Source organism: Stegostoma tigrinum, chromosome 2 (assembly GCF_030684315.1).
Source record: "Stegostoma tigrinum isolate sSteTig4 chromosome 2, sSteTig4.hap1, whole genome shotgun sequence".
Classification (NCBI taxonomy): Eukaryota; Metazoa; Chordata; class Chondrichthyes; order Orectolobiformes; family Stegostomatidae; genus Stegostoma; species Stegostoma tigrinum.
The window spans coordinates 23,205,768-23,230,387 of NC_081355.1; the positions used below are offsets into that span (position 1 = coordinate 23,205,768).

A 24,620-nucleotide genomic window follows, 5' to 3' on the forward strand; every position below is an offset into this window, starting at 1 on the left:
GATTTGCTGAGATTTTCCACCAACTTCTGTTTTTCAGGGATCCACAGTTCTTATGTGTACACCATGACCTCACGATCTAAATTGTGATTTTAAAATCAACCAAAACCATGCTGCAGGTACCAGATCAGAGTAGCCAGACTACAGAGTGCTGATTTGGGATGTACATTTGCATAGAGCCAAGTACTCAAAGAATAGCTTCAGAACAGCATGCACAAGCTAACTAACATCAACACTTTGTTAAAACATAACATTGTATCACTCGCATATTAGGTTTCACATGCAATTATTTTTCTCACAATGTTTTACAGATTATTCTAAATTTTGAATGATAGGAGGTAAATCAAATGTCAACTGAAAGTTGTAAAGAAGATTACATTTATTTATTTATAGGTAGTTTTAAAAGTGTTTTTAATCATTCTTAAGGCTAAGGAAGATCATTTAAGTTTTTTTTAGTTTTTACATGATACACAAGTATACAACAATGCACCAATCTGCCATGCACCACAGATCATAATTTGTTGCAGATGCGAAATAATTTTGATAAAGACAAAATTTAACATTACTTCCATTCACTCTGCGAAACTCCCTCATCAGTCTTGAACTAGTCTGAGCTTAATAGATCAAGGTCTAGTAGCACAAATCAACCCCACTTCAATAAAAGCCAAAAGCACTGTGGATGCTGTAAATCAGGAACAAAAACAGAAGTTGCTGGAAAACTCAGAAGAGTCACCGTACACAAAATGTTAACTCTGATATTTTTCCTTCACAGATGCTGCCAGACCTGCTAAGCTTTTCCAGTAACCTCTGTTTTAGCCCTACCTCAATCCTTGGCAAAAGGCACAGCAAACTTTAAATTGGGAATTTGTCAAATTTTCAAAAATAATATAAAGACATGTATAAGTGACATATTACCTGAGAAAGCAGTTTCTTTAACAGCTGTGTAACAACTGGATCCTCTGGAAGTGGATATTCTGGCATTAGTCCATGGCGTACCTTCTGGCGCAAGATCAAGTGCCTGTACAAGTTTATTATGTCCTTTGATCGTAATACATAATCAAATATAGAACGGTGGACAGGTTCCTTGAGGACACTCAACAACACAATTTCTTTGTCTATCTGTAAAAATTTCCAAAAACAAGCAGCTTGAAACGCTACCACAATTCAACTAAAAACAGATAGCGTGAACATCTGCATTGTGAAGCAGACTTCACCTAGTATCACCTCTAAAAAAAGGAAACCAAGTTGATCGCCAAAATAACTCTGGGAATAGGAAGAATAAACATATAATTATACTAAAACAGTGACTTTAATCAGTTTTCCTCTCTCCCATTTAAATCAGTGCATGGCCTAAAAGATAGTGTTTATTCATCCTCTTTTAAGAAGCCTCAGCCTTGATTTCTTTTCAAACAGGCCATAAGTAACATTCAAAACCAAAAGTAATTCAAGTTGACAGTCAAACAGCATTTCCTTCCTTCCTGCCAGATTAGTAAGTACTGAAATTGGCTAAGAAAATTACAAAATATAAACATGAATTCCAATGCTCCCAATTAAATTCTATTCAACGTGGTGCGTGTCATGGTTACATTACAAAGAAGTCTGAAGAACATTTATTAACAAGAAGCAATAAAAGTATGCAGTACAGCAAACACTTCTGACACACTGTTTTAACTCTTATTACAATTATGCTGTTATTCCTCGAGCTTTTCTTCTGTCTGATGGGTGCTCTTTTCTGCCACTTTAATTTTTTTCTGAAAAATCTTCCATCTCACTGGCGCAGCTTCAGGATTACCCGTATCCACAAAGCGGCTCCGAAAACTGTTTCATTTGGACTGTTGTGGCAAATTCCATCACAGAAACAGGGATAATCTGCAATGCCTTGAAACAACCTACAACATTCTTTTAAAATAAAAGAAATTTGCTCTTTCCCCTTTAAAAGAAATGCTAGAATCTGCACCTTCACTAAAAATCAATCAGCTCTCTCTCTCTCAGGTCATATTCCACCTGTGCATAAAGTTTTATTGAAATTCATCTTGTCATTAATTTTTTCCACATGTATTGTTTATATATAAACAGGCTAACAAACAGGTGAAAACGTTACCTTCACTCAAACGGCAATAATTTAAATATAAATACAGGGGATATGACAAGCAAAGATCATAACAAAAACATTTATTCTACTCACTGAAGAATTCTGCATTTGTGAATTAATATTTAAGATTCACAAGTCTCAAAATTTAATATTACTAGAGACACATTTAAATGATTGCTTTAATTAAATGATCAAGAGCACAGGCAGGCATTTAAAATATCACTGTGCTAGTCAGTTGGAATTCAAGGCAGCCAAAACAATCTCAAGCTGAGGAAAACTGAGGTCAGGTGTTTGATCAATACCTGATATTGTTGAGGCTTTCTGCAACATATTATTTTGATTAGAATCTAATGAGGTCTGGCGTCAGTCACATTCAACCGGTTAACTAATTAAAAATAGTAAATCACATTATAAAAGTAACTGCGATTACAATGTACCTGTATTATTGGCTGGGAGATGAAGGGATTGAGATACGGCATCAGCTTACAGTAGACATCAGCAATATTTAGATGTTGTGCAACCACAGTTATGAACCCCACAGCTCCATAACGTATCCAGAGATTTGGGTGGCACAAAAAAGGTGCTAAAGAGAAAAAGTGCCTGTTTTTAAAAAGCCTGTAACTATAGAGAAATGCAGCAATATTGTATCTTCTGCACTTCACAGAAGTTACTTTAAACAATTCTAATAATATTAGCAAGACAAAGAGAGGCGAATAAACCCTACAAATGTATGATACAACAACATTTGTTCAAGTTGTGACAAAGTGACTCCAGAAATCAGTTCACTTTCAGTTTTCTGCCAATCCTACAAATCCTTTAAGTATAGCCATATCACTGGAAACCAACTCCCCATTATTCTTTATGGAAACATTCTAAAACTTATGGTCATAAGTGATTTGTCGCTCCAGTTTCTACCTATGACAAAACGTGTTGAAGTCAATCAACCAACCTGAAAGGACTACATATTCTTGTCTTTGAAAAATACAAATGATCTGACCTCCCTGGACCAGACGTTTGTGAATTATTGCTTTTATTGTTTTTGTAGGGCATTGGAAGAGAAACAAAGAAGATTACCATGTTGAATTATTTTTAAGATACTTTGTCTTTTTAATAAATAAAATTTATAACTATATCTAAAGCAGCATTAGGCTTAATTTATAAAGGTAGTCACAATCTAGTACAGCTTTAATACAGGTCAACCCGAATATTGAAGAAAATGGCTACAAAGCTGAGTGATCCTGGACCCAAAAGAATCAGATCAAAACTTAGCACATCCTAATCAAATGATTGCAGACAATAAACTAATGGGAACAGCAGGTTCCATCAACATTTGATCCTCAATGCTGGTAAAGCATTTGTTGGATCAAAAAACCAAGTAGAATTGTTTACAGCCATCCTCAGCCAGTAAGCATACTGTCTCTCCCCAAGGGTCCCTGCCATCACAAAACCCAGTCTTCATCCAATTCAACTCACTTCACATAACAGAAAGAAATGGCTTAGCACACTGGAAACAGCAAAGTCTTTGGGAATGACAATGACCCAGTCACAATACTGAAGATGTGTGCTCAAGAACTAGTTACATCTCTGGCCAAACTATTCTAATACACCACAACACTTAATTGGCAACACAGAACTCAACAATTGAAAAAGACAACACAAGCTTTGGTGCTTCTCTGGACTTGATGATATCTCTTTGAAATTTCATGATCACTACAAGGCAAAAAAAAACTTCAACACGTGCTCCCCCTCCCCCCCCCCGGAAACAAAGCACTGACACCCACTAACCAAAGTGGATTAACAATCCAGGAATGTCCCATCCTGTCCACAAAAACATCACCAAATCCCATTCAGCCAGTTACTGCCTACTCTTAAATATCAGCAAACTGATGGACAGTGCAGTATGCAGCAACATTTACTCACCAATAACATATTACTGGTGTTCAGTTTGGGTCCTGTCCAGTCTATTCACCTTCAGGCCTCATTAAAACCTCGGCCCAAACACAGACATAGACATAGATATAGACAAACGGTCATCTGGTAGTACAGAACTTGGAGTAATGCTGAAAAAAGGTACATTTTAATCAAAGATTTCTGTCTTACACTCATCAAGACAATTTGCAATAGATATCAATGCAAAGGAAAAACAACTGTATGAGAGGACAATACTGACTGGATTGCAAGTGGACTCTGGTTGATAGAGGCATTGCCATGGAGGATGGGCCAGTTAGATTTCGACTAACAGTTAATTGCCAAGCTCTTTTAAATTTTAAATTAGGCAGGTTCAATCTGATTTGTCAAATGTAGTGCCATAAGGAATTAACCAAAGAACAGCATCATCTATTTTGTTGCATTGTAACAGGGAGTGTGTACACATTCTTCCAGTCTGCACTGAATAAACAGTGCAAACCCCAAATGATAACCCTAAATCATATCAGCATAATTCTTCATACACACACACACACACACAGGATTATCTCACAAACATCTAATCATGGATTTGCAACTGATGTTGAACCATTTTGAGTTCTGCAAAAATGTGCTGATTAGGTAAGGTCAGTGCCTTGCCCGTCGTGAACAGCCAAAAATGATATACTGTTTGATATAATTTGCCAGTCCACGACACATGGTCTACATACCTAGCATTACATTGGCACAAAAAAAATAGCTTCACCTGTTGCTCAAACATTTGAAATACCTGACTGGGCAGTTTTCAGGATCAAAAAAAAGTGATGGCATTGGGTCCCTTCACGTGTTTGTGACACATAATGAGAAATGATCTGATCAGGATCCACATGAAGGCTTTGCAACATGTTTCAGCATAAAGCTGAAAGATAGGCTTGTCCTAGATATTAGTAGGGGACCCCACCATTTTCTCAACTAAGATAATCAAGGCAAGGGAGATTATTTGACTGCTCCACTTGGAAGGAAATTTTGAGTGCAGTTTTCTTGCATGCAGTTGCAGATTCAAACATAGCAAATATATCATCTATATATCAGAAATGTGTGATGGGTAGGAGATAGGGTGACATGTACCAGAGTTAACTTGTCAGTCAGTTAGCACTTTTGTTTCACACAGTATACATGTAGTTTCTCCTTTACATTGGTAATTCTTACAAATTGCTCTGAGTGCAAAACAAAAAACTTTGGTTTTAAAAAAAAGGCATATCTTTTTCAACAGCACTCAGTCACAAAAAAATGAATAGCAGAAGCAAGTGGGAGTGACTGCCCTTGACATCAAGCTAATATTCAACAGCGTGGGAGAGATAATAGGAACTGCAGATGCTGGAGAATCCGAGATAACAAGGTGTAGAGCTCGGTGAACACAGCTGGCTAAGCAGCATCAGAGGAGCAAGAAGGCTGACGTTTCGGGCCTAGACCTTTTTCTGATGAAGAGTATAGGCCCGAAACGTCAGCCTTCCTGCTCCTATGATGCTCCTTGGCCTCCTGAGCCTGGGGCTTGTCCATCCCATCTGATTTCCTTTTAGTTTCTTTTTCCCTTTTCTCTTTTCCTTTTTCACTTTTGTTTTAGTTACCTATTGCTGCGACTGAGTTTTTGAGCAACGGCATCAGCAGTGAGCGAGTCCGACAGGGACTGGAGGCAAAAATTGGATTTCCCAGTGGCTTGATCATCATCAAGGCAGTCCTAGTTCTGACTCATGGCTGCTGCTGTGGCAAAGGTGCATCTGATGCATCCCAGGAACATCTGCCTCCAGCTCAGATTCACGGAGACAACAGATGATGCAAGTCTGGGGCCAGTAGGGGACCCGGCGCCATTGGCAGCATCAGCAAGGTAGACCTGATGTGGACTCATGGTAGCAGCAGAGTCAGCGTCTGCACTAGTGAGGCCAAGCAAAGACTCAGTGGTGAGGGCATCAGTGAAGAGATGGCACCAGAGTGGTGACTTTTGTTCCAGTGGAAGCAGCACAGCAAAGAGTACTCATGCCTCGCCAACAGGCCCATGGCCTATGGTTCCTAACAAGAATGATTTAAAAGTTGAACATGTTTTCTTTTATTTCTTTATTTTTCTGCCTATATATGCCACATTTTGGTTTATTTTACTACAGTTTAAGATGGCACCGGAGAGTAGTGACACTATACAACACTTTGCACTGTACTTTGTAACAATATACACACGACAATAAAATCAATCAAATCAGGCAGCATATAATGCATAGCAAGCTAGCCTCTTGCAGCGATAGCGACTCAGAAGAAATTAATTTGATTCTTCAGGTAGCAAAAGCATTGAAGCCACGACACCTTGTCCATCTCAGATTCTGAGATATCTTCAATGCTTGATAGAGGTAGAACCAATGGGTCCCAGAACAGTCAGAAAAGCGGTCAAGTAGCCAGGCACATTTTGGTCCAGCACTGTTTACGAGTTGGCAACTTTGTTCAGGACCACTGCACCTACCCAAACTTAATGGATCACTGGACCTGACCTTGCATCAACCAAGCCTTACCCATGCAGGGTCGTGTCTAGCATTAGCATTCCTGGTGCTGTTTCACACTCCCCCCACCAAGGTCTGGGAAGATCAGATTTAACCTGGTGCAGAGTCTTCACCCCACTGGCAACACTTGCTAGAGCTATCCCTGTAGTTGCACGAGGTGTGGTCCTAAAATCCAAATGGAACCAAGACAGTTTGGTATCTAGTGAAGCGATCAGCTGTTTCTTTCTCATTTCATCCAGTAAATCCCACGGCCCGCTTCCAAGCTAATTGTTCCCCAACCCCACACAGCTCACTTCTACCTCCTGTCAACAATCCACAAACAGGACTGTGTGCGCAGACCTATTGTTTCAGCCTGTTTGTACCCCTCAGAATTCATTTCTTCCTACCTTGACTCAGTCTTCTCCCCACTGGTCCAAGCCCTACCCACATACATCCATGATTCCTGATGCCTTACGCTCGTTTCAAACTATCTAGATTGCCGGTTCCAACCATCTCCGCTTTACGATGGATGTGCAATCCCTTTACAAATTCATTCCCCAACAGGAGGGTCTTAGCACTCTCCGCTTCTTCCTGGAGGAAAGATCTGAACCATCCCCACCCACCACCACCACCCTCCCCCACTTGGCCGGGCGTGTTGTCACCAACTTCTCTTTCAACTCCTCTCATTTTCTTCAGGTAAGATGGGTCGTCATGGATACCTGCATGGGCCCTAGTTATGCCTGTCTCTTCATGACGTATGTGGAACATTCCTTGTTGCAGTCCTACTCCGGCGTCCACCCACAGCTTTCTCTCCGAAACATCAATGATATCATCCGTGCTGTTTCTCCCTCAGCTAGAATTGGAAACTTCAAATTTTGACTCCAATTTCCACCCTGCCCTATCTCTGACTCCTCCCTTCCCTTCCTTGACATTTGTTTCCATTTCTGGGGACAGACTGACCACTAACATCTACTACAAACCCGGTGACCTGCACAGCTACCTGGACTACATCTCCTCACACCCCACTTCCTGTTAAGACTCCATCCCATCCCATTCTCTCAGTCCCTTCATCTCCATCACATATGTTCAGATGAGGCCACCTTCAACAATGAAGCCTCCGAAATGTCCACTTTCTTCCTCAACCAAGGACTCCCCACCTCCTTGCTCGACAGGGCCCTTCAACCAGATCCAACCCAACTCCTACACTTCCACCCTCATCCCTTCTCTTCCCTCCCGCAACAGCGAAAGAGTTCCCTTTATCCTCACCTACCATCCCATCAGTAGTCACATCCAGACGATCATCAGACACCATTTCCGCCACCTCCAGCAAAATGCCACCATCGGACACATATTTCTCTCCCCCCACATCTTTGAGACTCAGCTCCAATTACCCACCCACAATGACCCCTAATTCCTTTACTGCTCAAAAAGTTATCTAGCCTTGCCTTAAACACATTCAGTAAGGTAGCTTCAACCACTTCACTGGGCAGGGAATGCCACAGATTCACAACCCTTTGGGGTGAAGAAGTTCCTTCTGACTTCAGCCCTACTTCCGCTTCCCTTCATTTTGAGGCTATGCCCTCTAGTCCTAGTTTCACCTGCTAGTGGAAACAACCTCCCTGCCTCCAACTTAGAGTCCCTTCATAATCTTATATGTCCCCATCAACACTATTCATCCCCCAAGCCTGATTTAGCAACATCTTTGTTGGTCCAAATTTCTCTCTCTTTGGACTCGATCCTATCGTTTATTCCCTACCCCACCCACCTCCCTATTTTCTGCATATAAACTGACGTTTTCCCAGCCATCAGTTCCGAGGAAGGGTCACCAGACCCGAAACGTTAATTCTGTTTTTCCCTTCGCAGATGTTGTCAGACCTGCTGAGCTTTTCCAGTAACTTTGTTTTTGTTGCCATTTCTTTAAGCCTACCTTCAGAGTTTAGGCTGCTCTTTCTGCCAGGCCTTTGGATGATGGATGGTATGGGTTTTAGGGAATACTCAGACTCCCTGCTGCTAAACAATGGCCTGTTACTTGTGACCAGCACTTCCGGGTGTCTGTGTATTGCAAAAGACGCTCATAGCTTTTCAACCATCATCCCAGTGTTGGATGAATGAACTCTATGCACTTTCAGCCACTTTGAGTAGGCAGCCACAACGACTAAGAACATTAAAAAGGCCTGCATAGACAATGTTCTTAATGTGTAGCGGAGTCCAGGATTTACCCAGACTTTCCCCATGAATGCAGGTGAGCAGTTGGTTGTAATCTTTATTCTTGTTAGCACTCCAGGCACTGCCCCATAAACAGCCGTACCTACATCCAATCCTGCTCACCAGGCATCATTTCTTGCCAACATTTTCATCTTGGAAATCCCTGGATGACTCTGGAGGAGTTCAGCCATAATCTGGCAGTGACCTTTGCTCGGGACAATCACTCCTCTTCTCCATCAAAATATGCCATCCTCTACTGCGATCTGGTCTCTCCGGGTCCGAAAGCCTTTCAGTTCTGGTTACGATGGCCCTTTTGTTTCCTTCATCACTGCCAGCTGCTTCAGTTTTGTCAAGACCAAATCTTTCTGCTTGAAAGTCTGATATTTTCAGGTGTGAATGGAGGACTGTCTAGAAAATTGAAAACCATTATGGGCTCTTCCAGTGGTGGACCATCTGTGCTGTATCTGCACGTGGGAAGCAGCTCTATGCATGCGCATTAGCTTTTTGGGCTCCTGTGCAGTGTTTTAAGTGCATTTATGTTAATATGCTTAATTTAACTAACACCATGTGTAAGCAAATATACAAAACATTCTATTGATTTGACAACCTCTCTGGAGATACTGAGGGGGGAGAAAATGATCATGCCACTTGCTGTGTTTAATTCAGTTGCCAAGCTGTTTGCATTCATGACAATTTTAAAAATTACCATATTTTGTAGTGAAGCTTGTATTAAAACTAAGTTCCAAATTTTTATTTCTATTTCTGATTTCTAATCCATTTCCTTAAAGGGAAACTATAAACAGTGCTCAATTATTAAAACTCTAAAACTTATATTTAACAAGAACAAGGTATTCAGACATAAATTTTATTTTCCAATATCAAAAAGAAAGGGAGAGGCAGAAGAAGGAATTATTCTGTCAGGCTGAAATTTAAGAATGGGAGAATACGGGCATTGTTCAAAAGGAAATTAAATAAGCCAAATATATAGTAATAGCAATTTATTTAAAAAAACAACAGTAATTATGGACTTTTGCATATCTATAGTGGTAAATAAATCTCATTGGCAAATCTATAATGCTTTCAGTGTGTAACAATTTAGTTGACAAGAATACTTCAGTAGATCTTCACGTTGACAAAGTCACGAACAATGCACAACATGTTGTAAGTCTAGGTTTCCTAAAGTGAGTGTGAGACCCCAAGTGGGATTGCAAGCTGAAATTTCGGGGCAATGGCTACCCTTGTGACCCGACCAAGTTATAATAGCTAAGTTTCTGCTCTGGACTGCAATCGTGTATTTAAACATAATAATTATTTGAAGAAATGAGCAGTAACCAAGCTCTCAAAAATTTGATGACACCACCAAATCGGGACAGGATGCTATAATTAAAAAGAAGTACATCAGCTACAGGGGTATCTGGGATGAGTGACAGTTTGAACAAAAAGTGGTGGTGCGTCTATTAAGGACGCAAGTTGAATTAAAAGTTGGGGAAGGGAAGCAAGGAGTTCAATGCACAAATTAAATAAGCATCCATAGGGGCTTGAAGATTTTGGTGAAAAATAACATTAAAAAAGGTCACAACATGTGGTAGAGGTGAAAAAGGCAACAAGGATCATGGGAATTAACAGCTCAAAGCATACAGCATTACTTGGACAGAACCCAATTCTTGATTTAAACAAACCATGTGATCTGTTCTGTCTCATTTACTTGGACATTTCTAGACAGAAATATCATAACAGGCTTTTGTATTTTTTTAAATAACAGTACAAGTAACTAAATTGATAAAAACACCTGTACTATGACAACAGGCTACAACAGAGGTCGACATTAAAAAAAACGGTGTCTTAAGTGATTTTATTTAAATACATAAGATCCGAAGTTGAACAGGCAATATGGGAAAAATCATAGGATGCGGTCTGCACATATCCAATAAAGTGAAAATGGATTAATTTTGATGAGAAATATGGTTAAAAAAATAATTTACATACAGGATGATGGTCACCTTAAATAATTGACCCAGGGGAAAGAATGATTGATAATTCTCTTGATACACGGACAGAACTATTAAAGTATCTGATAATTTTTCATTTTATGTTTCAGATTTTTGCCCACTGGATGCAAATATTTTGAATCTAATAGACTGTTTTGTTCCCACGGACATCAGAAACCACAGAAGACAGAGATACGAATACATGTATTTTACTTCTATTTTTGGAAGAACATTAACTATTCCTTAAGAGCACTATAAACCAAACAGTTATTAGACAAAAGTCACATTTTAAGTAACATCTAGTTGCATGCTCTGAAGTGAGTGGGTTTTTAGTATGATTAATTGCCCAGCTTTGATTATGATTTTCTGATCCTGAAAAAGAAGTGCTCAGATTTAGAAAGCCCTACTTCAAAACTTATGATGGTAGGATTTGAACTCGGGACCTGAGGCTTGCAAGCCCAGTGCCATAATCTATTAAGTCAGTACTGTACTTTGTGTTTCAGAGTTCTCTAGATTACCCAGGAGATTCAGAAAAGTAATATGTAAAGTTCCTGTTGAAATGAGCTACAGACTCCCCCTGTTAATAATTCTGAATCAAGTTTGCCAGCATATAATTGCCTTGAGAAGTCAGATAGTCTTTTCTTGGTAATTTTATGTTTGCCCACACGAAGCACCTGTCTCTTCATAAATTGTGCTTCTTTGGTTATTCAAAAATATCAGTTACTTTTTTTTAAAAATGCAGATATTCTTCATATCGAAACTATGAAGTATATAGCAGTTAAATTCTAAAAACTACATTTGCACCCCAAAAACACCCAAGTTAAAATTTAACAAAAAAACAAAAATAAAACCGGCCAATACAGGAAAATTTCAAATTGCTTTTTTCTAATGTCAATGATCATAATGTTTTGTGGGTTATTCCAATGATTTCTCTTTACTTGTCTAATTGCTACTTTTCTTTGAATTTTATAAATTATTGGGATTGTTAATTATGAATTACATGCATGCCCTTACAAGAAACATGCACTTCACTGTTCCCAATAGTTCAGCTTTCATCTTTACACAAAAGAAAATCTACCAACAAAACATTTATTTTGACATTTTCGAAATGCTTAACTGGACAACAAGGTGGGCAGTCATTCAAAAGAACTTGATACAAGAAAAGTAAAACCTTTTAAAAACAATGCAAAGTAGTGGAAGAAGTCATTTGATTAAGTACTATTACTAAATCACTTAATTAGTAAAGGCAGCACACAGATGTTAACTTGAACCTGCAAAGCGTCAAGTCATCTGATTTCATTTACAAAGTCAGGAGCACCAGAATGTTACTAGTGGTCGCAGTCTAGGGACAATAAAGTCAGTCATCATGCATGCTTCCAAGTAGTACTCAGAGGACATGCATCACCCTCCCATTGCCTGCAAATCAAATAGCATCCAAGAGGAGATAACGCCTCATATTGTCTAGACCTGCTGACTAATGTCTAGTGTAATAGAGTAGTCACTTGGCTGAAGAGGCTCCCCAATGCTCAAAACAATGACACCGTTTTTAAACAAAAGGGAAAAAAGTGTGCTTTTGCAAAAACAAAACTCACCAATGTCACTGGCAAACTCATAGATGTGAGGTTTTTGCAGAAGTCCCAACTGACACATGCAGGTCAGAGCTTTGAGGGCTTTATAAATCACAAACTCCTCCGCGTCACTGAGTCCTTGCTGAAGAAGAGGCTTAAGGATGGATGAGCTCTGCCATCCAACATAAGCTGCCACACCTGAAAAAATAAAGACAACTTGCAAGAAAAAAAACGCCTTTAATCTTCTAACAAAAACTTCAAAAGATTCAGAAAGAGATCAAACTCATAATGAGGTACAATTTTCTCAATACTAGGTCTCAAAGGGGTCAGTTGGATTTCTTTATTGTTGGTTCATCATATCAAGTATTCACCTTTAATTAAAAACATGGAAAAGTTAAACTCAGACAATTCTACTAGTTGTATCAGCAAAGCTAAAATGGCAGAGGTTCTGCAAACCAGCAAGCACGGACACTATGGACAAAAACATTCTTCTGCCTATCACATGAAGCAATGTGTAGCATTCACAACCAGGCTTAACTCCATTCTAAGTTTGGCTTGCCTTCATGTCCAACTGACTGGAATGTTAATGCCCATCTCAAAAAGCAAACATATGCCAAGCATGATTTAAATTTGTGTCATCCTCTTAATAAACTCATTTGCAGAAATGACAATGTACTACACACACTTGTGTAAATACACACAGTCACTGTGGTGTAAAACTGGTCAAATAAAATCTGAGCTGAGCTTCACAGTTTACAGTCATATTGATCTGCTCCTAAAGCTGTTAATTAGATACCAGAAACTAATATTTCAAGTAAATAATTTCAACTGTAACCAATCATATTTTAAATGATTTAATATTTTTCCAAATTATGCATTTTAATTTTTGCGTACTACCAAGCTAGATTTAACTTTGATTTGAGTATATTTCAACTTTTGTTTGCACTTTTGAATGTGAAAACAATCAAGTTCCTTTTAAGAAAGAACTGGCCATTAAGATCAAAAGCTTTATTTCTTTCCATGAAAAATAAATTTCCAGTGTACTTTAGTATTCATTTCAGTTTCAATTAAATCCAAGCTGTTGAAACACAGGTCCTATTGTACCACCTTGTGGCCAATCCCAGCATAATATCTTTCTTATTTTAGAATGAATATTCCAAATGTAAAAACATCTACAGTTCTGTTCCAAAACAAATTGCAGGATCCACATGCCATATAATTAAAGTACAATTTTACGCAGATATACTGACTATTGTTGAAAAAAAATTAATAGCAGCAATCTCTTGCCCACAAAGAGAACCCCCTCTTCATTTCTGAAAGAGGGTTGTAGCTACTAAAGAAAATAAGGCTATGAGTGGAAATTATAAGACCATAAGACATAGGAGTGGAAGTAAGGCCATTCAGCCCATCAAGTCCACTCCGCCATTGAAATCATGGCTGATGGGCATGTCAACACCACTTCCCTGCACTCTCCCTGTAGCCCTTGATTCCTTCTGAGATCAAGAATTTGTCGATCTCTGCCTTGAAGGCATCCACTGCACTCTGCGGCAATGAATTCCACAAGCCCACCACCTCTGGGTGAAGAAATGTCGTCTCATTTCAGTTTTAAATTTACCCCCTCTAATTTTAAGGCTGTGCCCACGGGTCCTAGTCTCCCCGCCTAACGGAAACAACTTCCTAGTGTCCACCCCTTCTAAACCATACATTATCTTGTAAGTTTCTATTAGATCTCCCCTCAACCTTCTAAACTCTAATGAGTACAATCCCTGGATCCTTAGCCGTTCATCATACGCTAAACCTACCATTCCAGGGATCATCCGTGAGAATCTCCGCTGGACACGTTCCAGGGCTTGTATGTCCTTCCTGAGGTGTGGGGCCCAAAATTGGACACAGTATTCTAAATGGGGCCTAACTAGAGCCTTATAAAGCCTCAGAAGCACATCGCTGCTTTTATATTCCAACCCTCGAGATAAACGACAACATTACATTCACTTTCTTAATTACGGACTCTACCTGCAAGTTAACCTTTAGACAATCCTGGACCAACACTCCCAGATCCCTTTGTACTTCTGATTTGCGAATTTTCTCACCATGCCTGTAATCTTTTTCCAAATTGCAAAACCTCACATTTACTCACATTGAATTTCATCAGCCATTTCCTGGACCACTCTCCTAAACTGTCTAAATCTTTCTGCAGCTTCCCCACCTCCTCAGTACTACCTGCCTGTCCACCTATCTTCGTATCATCGGCAAACTTTGCCAGAATGCCCCCAGTCCTTTCATCCAGATCATTAATATATAAAAGGTGAACAGCTGTGGCCCCAACACTGAACCCTGCAGGACACCACTCGTCACCAGTTGCCATTCCGAAAAAGAGCCTTTTATCCCGACTCTCTGCCTTCTGTCAGACAGCCAATCCTCAATCCAAGCCAGTAGCTCACCTTGAACACCATGGGCCCTCACCTTGCTCAGCAGCCTCCCGTGAGGCACCGTATCAAAGGCCTTTTGGAAGTCTAGATAGATAACATCTACTGGGTTTCCCTGGTCTAACATACTTGTTACCTCTTCAAAGAATTCTAACAGGTTTGTCAGGCACGACCTCCCCTTACTAAAACCGTGCTGACTTGTTTTAATCTGACCCTGCACTTCCAGGAATTTAGAAAGCTCATCTTTGACAATGGATTCTAGAATTTTACCAACTACCGAGGTTAGGCTAATCGGCCTATAATTTTCCATCTTTTGCCTTGATCCTTTCTTAAAACAAGGGAGTTACAACAGCAATTTTCCAATCATCTGGGACTTTCCCTGACTCCAGTGACTTTTGAAAGATCACAACCAAAGCCTCCGCTATTTCCTCAGCCACCTCCCTCAGAACTCTAGGATGTAGCCCATTGGGGCCAGGAGTTTATCAATTTTTCGACTCTTTAGCTTTTCTAGCACTTTCTCTTTTGTAATGCCTACCATCCTCAACTCTGCCCCCTGGCTCTCCCTAATTGTTGGCATACTACTCATGTCTTCCACTGTGAAGACTGACACAAAGTACTTAAGTTTTTCAGCTATTTCCTTATCTCCCATCACTAGCCTTCCAGCATCAATTCGGAGCGGCCCAATATCTACTATTGCCTCTTATTTGTTTATGTATTGAAAGAAGCTTTTACTATCATTTCTAATATTACTAGCCAGCCTACCTTCATATTTGATCCTCTCCTTCCTTATTGCTCTCTTTGTTATCCTCTGTTTGTTTTTATAGCCTTCCCAATCTTCTGATTTCCCAGTGCTCTTGGCCACTTTATAGGCTGTCTCTTTTTCTTTGATACATTTCCTGACTTCCTTTGTCAGCCATGGCTGTCTAATCCCACCCCGGATAACCTTTTTCTTTGGGATGAACCTCTGTACTGTGTCCTCAATTACACCCAGAAACTCCTGCCATTGTTGGTCTACTGTCTTCCCCGCTAGGCTCTGCTTCCAGTCGATTTTTGTCAATTCCTCTCTCATGCCCTTGTAATTACCTTTATTTAACTGTAACACCATTACATCTATTTTGCCTTCTCTCTTTCAAACTGCAGACTGAACTCTACCATATTATGATCGCTGCCTCCTAAGTGTTCCCTTACTTTAAGGTCTTTTATAAACTCTGGCTCATTACATAGCACTAAGTCCAGAATAGCCTGCTCCCTTGTGGGGTCCATCACAAGCTGTTCCAAAAAGCCATCCTGTAAACATTCCATGAATTCTCTTTCTTTGGATCCACCAGCAACATTATTCACCCAATCCACCTGCATATTGAAATCCCCCATGATCACTGTGACCTTGCCTTTCTGACATGCCCTATCTATTTCTCGGTGCATCTTGCGCCCTGGTCCTGATCACTGTTAGGAGATCTGTACACAACTCCCATTATAGCTTTTTTGCCTTTGTGGTTCCTCAATTCCACACACACAGACTCCACATCTTCTGACCCTATGTCATTCAGTGCCGTAGATTTAATTCCATTCTTAACTAACAAGGCAACCCCACCCCCTCTGCCCACATCCCTGTCTTTTCGATATGTTGTGAATCCTTGGGTGTTTAACTGCCAGTCCTGAGCTTCCTGCAACCATGTCTCTAATGCCTACCACATCATAATCATTCAAGAGGACTTGTGCTGTTAATTCATCTACTTTGTTGCGAATACTATGAGCATTTAGATAAAGTGTCTTAATGCTAGCTTTCTTATCATTATTAGAAAGGTTGGAAATCCCAAGGTGTCTTAAGCTATCCTTCCTTTTTGCTGTATTCCTAGTCTGCCTCGAGCTTAAATCCACCTGTACACATGCTATCCTGTTGCTTATCTTTCCATTTAACTACACACTCCCTGTCTCTTTCACTTTCCCTTCCCCCTGACTCACTAGTTTAAAGTCCTACTGACCACCCTATTTACCCTTTTCGCTTGAACACTGGCACTGTAAGGCAACAAATTCATAAATCTGATGAGCTGGTTGTTTACATAGTTTGGATAATTCTATTGAATAGTGATTCAGAACGGACAAAGACACTTAAGTAAATTTTCATGACATTGTGTGTTTTGGGTTTCGCCGAACTTCTATATAATCAAACTGTTGTCTTCTTTCCTTGTGTAAAATTGAATGAACTGAATTTAAAATATCGACGCATACTTTATGATATTTTATATTTATACAATAAACTGAACCATCATTTAAACAACATTTGAACACAAGTGCAATTCCAAACACAGGAAAATATGCAATGTCGCTACACTTAAAGAGAGGCAACGATAGTTAGGTAATCATACATGTGTCAAAAGGATCAACAGTCTTCAGATTCTAGAAGGATCTGATCGATTGGGTTATAGAAACATCACACTAAAAACTACAATAAATACAAAGGTTCTTGGTCAAGTAAGTGTCACTACAGCACTCAAGGAGTCAATCCAGCCTTTGCAGCACATTTCAGTCAGTCATAATCTCCCCACCCCATACCTTTGTACGTTTAATTCCCTCAAGTATGCATTTTAAAACTATTTATCTTCCTACTTTTCATTAACCTGACGCATGACAGGTTCCAGAAGACATTTGATAAAAGTGACTCAAAGATTATTGTGGAAAATAAACACATGTCGTATTGGGGACAAAGTTCTCCCTAAATTTTATTTCCAATTTATATGGGCCTTTGGGGTCCTTGTGCAGCAGCGACTTCTGGAACTGTATGTCAACACAGGAATCTGCATATCAAAGGCAATTGCTGTGTCCAGTATCTTGGAGAAGTTGCATACACTTGTAGCTTTGAAGGAAGGTTGGTTGGAGGTAACACATTGGCGTGTTTGGTTGGCTAACAGGAAGCAAAAAGTAGGAACACATAGATCAGACCAGAGTGATGTCACATGGTGGTACCACACAAAAGGTCAGTGCTGGAGCTGTAACAAATTACATAAAACGATTTGGATGAAGGGAGACCAAAAATCTGGTATATAAAATGGAAATGGTCATTCAAAACAATTACAGGTCATTACAGGCAGAGTCAGGAGAATGAGGTAATAGAAAAGTGGTAGAGAACTAAATGATTACATTTTGCTAAGATAGATTCTAGAAATCTCCCAGAGTTAGAGACCCAACAGACTCGGGCGAATCAGCAATGAAAGAAAATTAGTAATAGCAAGAAGGTTATTAGAGACAAATTAATGGGATGGAAGGTTGATAAGTCCCTAGGATCTGATTTTCTACACCCCAGAGTATTAAAGAAGGTAATTATGGAGATGACAGATAACATCGATCATCTTCCAAACTTCTAGATTCTAGAATGGTTCTTACAGGTACGAAGGTAACAAATATCACCCTACTATTTGAGAGAAGAAGGAGGGGAAAATAGGGAATTAGAACCGCTAGCCTCAGTTCAGTAGTGGGGAAATTGCTAGACAGGCTTATAAATAATCTGATAAATACCAAATAAGAATCATCCATGCTGATCAGGTTTCCTGATCTGAACTAGTCCCATTTGCCTGCATTGGTCCGTATTCCTCCAAATGTGTCATGTCTGTATATCTGTCCAAACCTCTTAAATGTTTAACTGCACTCACCTCTACCACTACTTCTGACAGCTCATTCCATATGTGTACCACCCACTGTGTGGAAAAAGTTGCTTCTCAATTCTTTTAAATCTTCTCTCTCACCTGAAACCTATAACCTGTAGGTTTGGATTCCCTTACCCTACGGAGAATGCCTTGGCTAATCACTTTATCTATGCTGCTTATGATTTTATAGACTTCTACAAGGCCACCCCTTAACCTCCTACACTCCAGTGAAAACAGTTTAAGCCTATCAGCCTCTCCTTATAACACAAACCCTCCAGTCTCGGTAACATCCTCTTAAATCCTTTTTGCACCCTTTCCAATCTAATAACATCCTTCCTATAGGAGGGCAACCAGAACTACTTCATTTTTGAATAAGGCATTAACAGTTTTCTAATCCTTTAGGACTTTTCTAGAATTTAAGGACGTGTGGAAGATTATTACCAGTACAATTCATCAGCTCCAGGAGATTCATTAGCACTTAATCCATTAATTTCTGTTTTTTTGTTGAGTTATAGCACAGTACATCTCAGCTGGCTCATCCATAATCAAATTTACAGTTTGAGGGATAAACTAGTGCTACTGTAGCATCAGGTCAGAAGGAGCATGGAAAAAGAGAATTCACAAAAGCTGAAGGTCACAGTTAGCAAAAGACCAAAGGCAGAATTTGCTGATTTTGTTTCCAATAAACCTACCCATAGAGTTTTAATACAGCACTGACAGGTATAAGACAAAAAGTAGGCCACTGTGCTTAAGAATGACAAAGCACCAGACATAATGGGCAAAATTTCAAAAGATAAAGAAAGGTTAACTGTAACTCTAACAGAGAACCATATCTGAAGGAATGGAAATAGAAGGTTAATAACCCAAATTATCTTGAAATGTCCACTTTGGTAAAGCCCTAAGAAACAGAGCATAAATTGCAGCTGGCCAAGGAAATTTTCAACATTTCAGAAATATAATATTAAATTTGCATCCAGAATATGCTATTTCAGCATGTGCATCAAGCATATTTTTCAGAGAACAATTATCCCACATATCAAAAATTTAATGTGAATATTGCACAATTAAATTTCACACACAAAAAACTGCAACATATTTTTAAAAATCTAGCAGTATTGTTTTATTTATTAGACGTTACATGGAAAGACAACATATTTATTTTATGCAGAATAAGAATGTTTTCAGTGAGCTGATAATCATACTAGAAGTTAAAGTTTTATTTTAAATGGGCACAATTATTTGCAATACAATATTATTGTCATATTGTTAAAAAAGGTGGTGTACTTACCAACAATACTATCAAAGAAAGCACCACGAAGATGCCAGTCATTCTTATCATTCAAAAAGGTGATCATGTGCGACAAGAGAACATCATTAGCTTTTTGACGTCCAAAGAACACACAAAGCCGAGTTATACCATTCTCCATTAATGTTTGTTTCACTATATTTTCTGGGTCACTCAATAGTGTCACCACTTTTTGCTGAACCATCTCATGGAGAGCTTGCAATTCTGCAAATATTAGAGTCAGTTTAGTAATAGAACTCAACAGTTTGCTTTAAAGAACTTAAGCCAGAAACTTTCATAACTGCACTTCAAGATGTTAGAGAAAACAAAAAATTTAAATTTAAAATGCAATAGGACTACCTGAGTCATAGTTTTCATTCGGATGCAACGTTTCCTCTGTTTCTTCACCATTTATATCACTTTCCACATTCAAATTATTTAATTGGACTATTTCTAAAAATCGGAGGGCAGTCTCAGCCAAAAGTGCTATGTTTTCTGATTAAACATAATAACGAGAATTAGTGAAAGACATTCAGCAAGCAACTTTCACTCAAACAGTGCTTGATTTCCTGTGAAATTAAGATAGAGTCCTTTGCTCATTTGAAATAAATATTAAACATCTAACACTCTGAAATAGTGGTTAACCACGGTTCAACACTACAAGAGAGAACAGAAAATTCTGGGCCAGTGTTGAACATTTATATGCAATGAATTATTTTCCTCGCTTGATTAAAAAGACCAAAATAATCCTCATTTATCTGAAAAATCCAGAAGTCTCACTGATATACCATAATTTCAAATTCCAACATGCTTGATGATGGCTCATCGCAACATGAAGAATGTGACCTCTATGTAAACAGGAAGGTGGAAAACAAGCAGGGAGTCTGTTCAAAGTAAGCAGATCTGATAAAGGTAAGGGAAGTGGAGGCATTGCCAATTTACTGGGCAGGGCTTCAATTCATGCTCCACAGACTCCTGCCTTATCATAATCAAGAGTGGAAACTTAGCAGGAGGACCTTGAGTCAGTCGAATTGAAGCTATCGGGAAATTTAGGATTTTGGTTTGGAGGCAATCATGGAGGGCATGAATATAGGTAACAATAACCAGATGTAACAGGGAACACAATGTAGAGCTAATATTGAGAGAATTGGGAGGTGAAGCACAGGAGGTGAAGAATGTTTCAGCTGAAGGAAGAATTAGAAATCCAAAGGCAAAATTTGAGGGAAATAAAGCATACTGCAACATCTAAAGACAATTGGAATGGTACCAGAAATAAATATCAAGCACTTAAGAAAGGTAATTGTGCAGAGTACAGCCAAAGCAGGGAACATCAGTTAGATAAAATAGAAGGCACCTTATCTGAATGTGCAAGAAGCCACAATAGCATAGATGAACTAGACATACAAGTAGAGGGAAAGTGATTTTGATCTAATTGCCATTAAAGACACAGTTACAAGGTGACCAAGGATGAGAAATAAGTTTGAGGTTGCATAATATAATTAAAAGAATAGACAAAAAGGATAAAAGTTGAGAAGGATAGCCCTGATAAAAGGATGATAGGAGAGGCATTGTGCAAAAAGGGTTTTTACTCAAAAGTTTGGAACTAGAATATGGATGGATATTAGGATCAGCGGAGGTCAGTGTCAGAAGTTTAATAGGCCCCTGAATAACAGTTATGCTATTAGAGGCAGGGTAAATTAGTAATATCTCAGTAAAATGACCCACTGAGAAATAGAATTCAATAATATTATTTATCATCACTACGTAAAGTATAAAATATAACACACTCTAATTACAGATAACAAGGTGTAGAGCTGGACAAACACAGCAGATATCAGAGAGCCAGATCATTAACCTGTAATGCTAACTCAGCATCTCTCTCCACATGTACTAATTAATCTGATTATTTCTAGCATTTTCCAAGTTTTCAGTTGATTTACAACATCCACAATATTCTGCAATACATGATTTTAAATTACTTAGACCATCTGTACATAACACTTCATGGCCGGTCTTGTGCTTCTGGTTCCAAGAACAATACTGGCTTTCTTTTTGCTTTGTTGTTGTTTAAACACGGAGTCACAATATTCATATAATTGATGAAAATGTTTTTGACAGCTACTTCTGAATTAGGGAAAAAGAACATTGTCTGCCCACACAAAAATTGAAAACAGATAAAAAGGTATTACCAAAGCTTTTCTTCTCATCCTAAAGGAATGCCCATTTTCAATCAATCACAACAATTCAATCTACAGTGGAAAAAGATGCCAGTGAGCAAGCTCCTTCCGTTAAAGGGGCAGTTTAGATTTTACAGCTCCCCAGAATCCAGAAAGTTCAAAAAAGGCACAAGCCTTGAAGAAACCATTTTCAGAGAATGCATCCCTGTATATGAAAATATCACTCTGGGTGAACATAATGTTGAGCTTGACTGATTATTGCAAGTTGGTTCTTAGTGCAGTTACGAGCACATTTGGGTTTATTCAGCAAATGCAGCAGCTCAATTGCAGAATTGAACCTAACAACAGATATTTTATTTTGCATTTTGCAAGCACAGGTTTTTCCATTCTAGTTGTACGCTGCTTGTTAGGAATACCAATCATGCTGTCACCACTGCATTACATCAGCAATGTAATTCAACAACTACATTGCTCAATTTTGTGATAGCCAGACAAGTTTTTGGACTGACTGTAGCATCTTGTTAGTGGATCTTGTCTAGGTCCAAAGCTAGTTAAGACTTTTGCTGACTTTTGACTTAAATGTACATCAACCTCCTACCCTGGGTGTATTTTGAACACATAGATACTACATTCCCTGCTTTTGAAACTTTAGCTGCAAGTAAGTATTTCCTTATCGACACCAATATATACCAAACCATGCTCGAATAGACTTTTAAGATGGAAAACTCTAACACAATTGTGGAATATATGTTTCAAATTCATTCCTGGTGAAACGCCAGATTTATAGGGATGTTCCAGTAAGTGGGTGATCAGGGCAACAGTGCATTCTTTCCGTGCAGACAGAACTCAGCCAGCTCGCACTCATAAAACCCAAAATAAAAACACATTGTTATAAATGATTTCATGAATAGACAACACTTGCTGAACAATTCTGAATGTGCAAATAACTAACTATTTCAAATTGGTAGTTAATGTGATCAGTTGAACTCATAACAAGTCCCATTTTCACTTGCCAGAAAGTGACAACGATCCACATGTTGCAGCCGGTTCTTGGCAAAGGAATGTGTTCATTATCCACATCCTTTTTTGAATTGCTTGGAGGATTGGGAAGCTTACAGTTCTCTAGAGATGTCTCCATGATAATACATTGGTTAGTTAGTTGAACTTGGCCATGAGCATCTTTTTTCTCCTGGAAAGCTGTCACGCTCATTTGAAAAATTATATTGTTGCCTTTGGTCTGATGGGCGTAGACACAAAAGTTTCAGTAACACGTTGCTCCATTGGACAATATGAAATAGTTCTTTAAACTACTTTTTGTGCGTCACACTTATTATTTTCATAATACCCATTAAAGTGGTTTATATAGAGTTTCTCAAGTTTTGGTATGGTAGACAAGATGTTATAGACAGCAGTTTAAAATGAAGCATTCCATATTTGAGTTCAACCAGGTGACATACTGCAGGTGACATAAACATACTGCTTCTGGCTTTCAAGGGCACTTCCTCCTTACTTAAGGCATTTTGAACACAAAAAAAAGTGTTAACATTTGTATGAACTGATGCTAGTGCACTAGGATACAGTCAGAATTTTCAAAGTAGAATTCTTACCTGCATATGCCAATCTAACAAGAGTTGCTTCATCCTGAGCTAAGTGGGCAATACCTGGCAAAATGTATTCAGGGTAAATGTTGACATCATTGCGTGGTACCTCTTTCACAAGAGCCAAAACTTTTGTCAGTGTTCTGACTGCTTCAGCTCGTACCCTAGGTATGAGGTCATTTGCAAAATGCAAGAGATAAGGTGTTATACGATCAAGCAGAATCCCGCCACTTAGTCTGGGTGCCAAATGAAGAATCAGTTCCAAAGCAGCTAGTTTAGAATCACAGTACTTCAGTGTCTGCAAGCAGGAAGTAATAACTGATACCAAAATAATCAGACCATGATCTTTGGTTTCTCCATCATTTTTATCAGTCTGGCCTTCTCCACAAATATTTTGCAGAATGTTTTCTAGGTCTTTCCGTATTACTAGGATACGTTCATCAGCCGACTGGAAAGTCTCTTTTGCAAACTGCGCCATGTATGGCTGCAGAAAAGTGTAAAAGAGTTCTGGAAATGCTCTGCCTCTTTGCTGTTTAAGATATTCTTCTGCTGTTAAACGCATATCCGGGTCACGCTGAATCATTTGACTGACCTGCAATACAAGAAAAGCAATGATCACATCTTAAAAAGAAGATAAGCAGTCTAGGAACAATTAGCCATTGCTTAAACATAACATTCATCAATAAACTCCAATTATAGAAAGGGCAGGGATAACACAAAATGAAAATCAATAACTTAAACAGAAGTAGTAAACTTCACAGTACAAAGTAACTATTTTATTAAATATTCAAATGTAATAACAAATGATGTGAGTCTTTAGCCTTACAAGTGAAGACGGTGCTTTGATGCAATGGTCAAAAGGTGAACCTGATCAGTTATCCAAGTACTATAAATGAAATCCTACAGGGATTTTCTGAGGAAAAGGCACTCCTACTGCTACACTGAGTCAGGCAAATCTGATCTGTGAATAATTTCAACTAACTTGATTTCAGGCACTGCAATCAGTCTCAACCCCTCGTAAAGAAAAGTGGTAGGGCGAGAACAAATATATAGGCCAGGATCCCTGACTTTTGATCTTTCGCAGAAAGCCCATTGGTGCAAGAGTGCTCTCCACAGTCAAACGGTCCCTTAACATACACTAACCCTGCTTATGCAAAGAATGGTCATTTTGCAAGGAAGTCCACCAGTGGAATTAAAAATCAACAGTCAACACATT

At 38.9% G+C, this 24,620-nt stretch overlaps 1 protein-coding gene across 2 annotated transcripts in view; it reads right to left on the reverse strand.

Moving 5' to 3' along the window:
• The window catches only part of pik3r4 (phosphoinositide-3-kinase, regulatory subunit 4), an 84,016-nt gene that overhangs the window by 49,397 nt on the left and 9,999 nt on the right, over positions 1-24,620 (reverse strand). For both annotated transcript variants that reach the window (XM_048549648.1, XM_048549642.1), the window contains exons 3-8: positions 23,414-23,996; positions 19,990-20,124; positions 19,633-19,854; positions 12,302-12,475; positions 2,527-2,672; positions 913-1,116 (exon numbers count right to left, since the gene is read on the reverse strand). In XM_048549648.1, the coding sequence (XP_048405605.1) occupies positions 913-1,116; positions 2,527-2,672; positions 12,302-12,475; positions 19,633-19,854; positions 19,990-20,124; positions 23,414-23,996 (1,464 nt within the window). The remainder of the gene's footprint in view (positions 1-912; positions 1,117-2,526; positions 2,673-12,301; positions 12,476-19,632; positions 19,855-19,989; positions 20,125-23,413; positions 23,997-24,620) is intronic.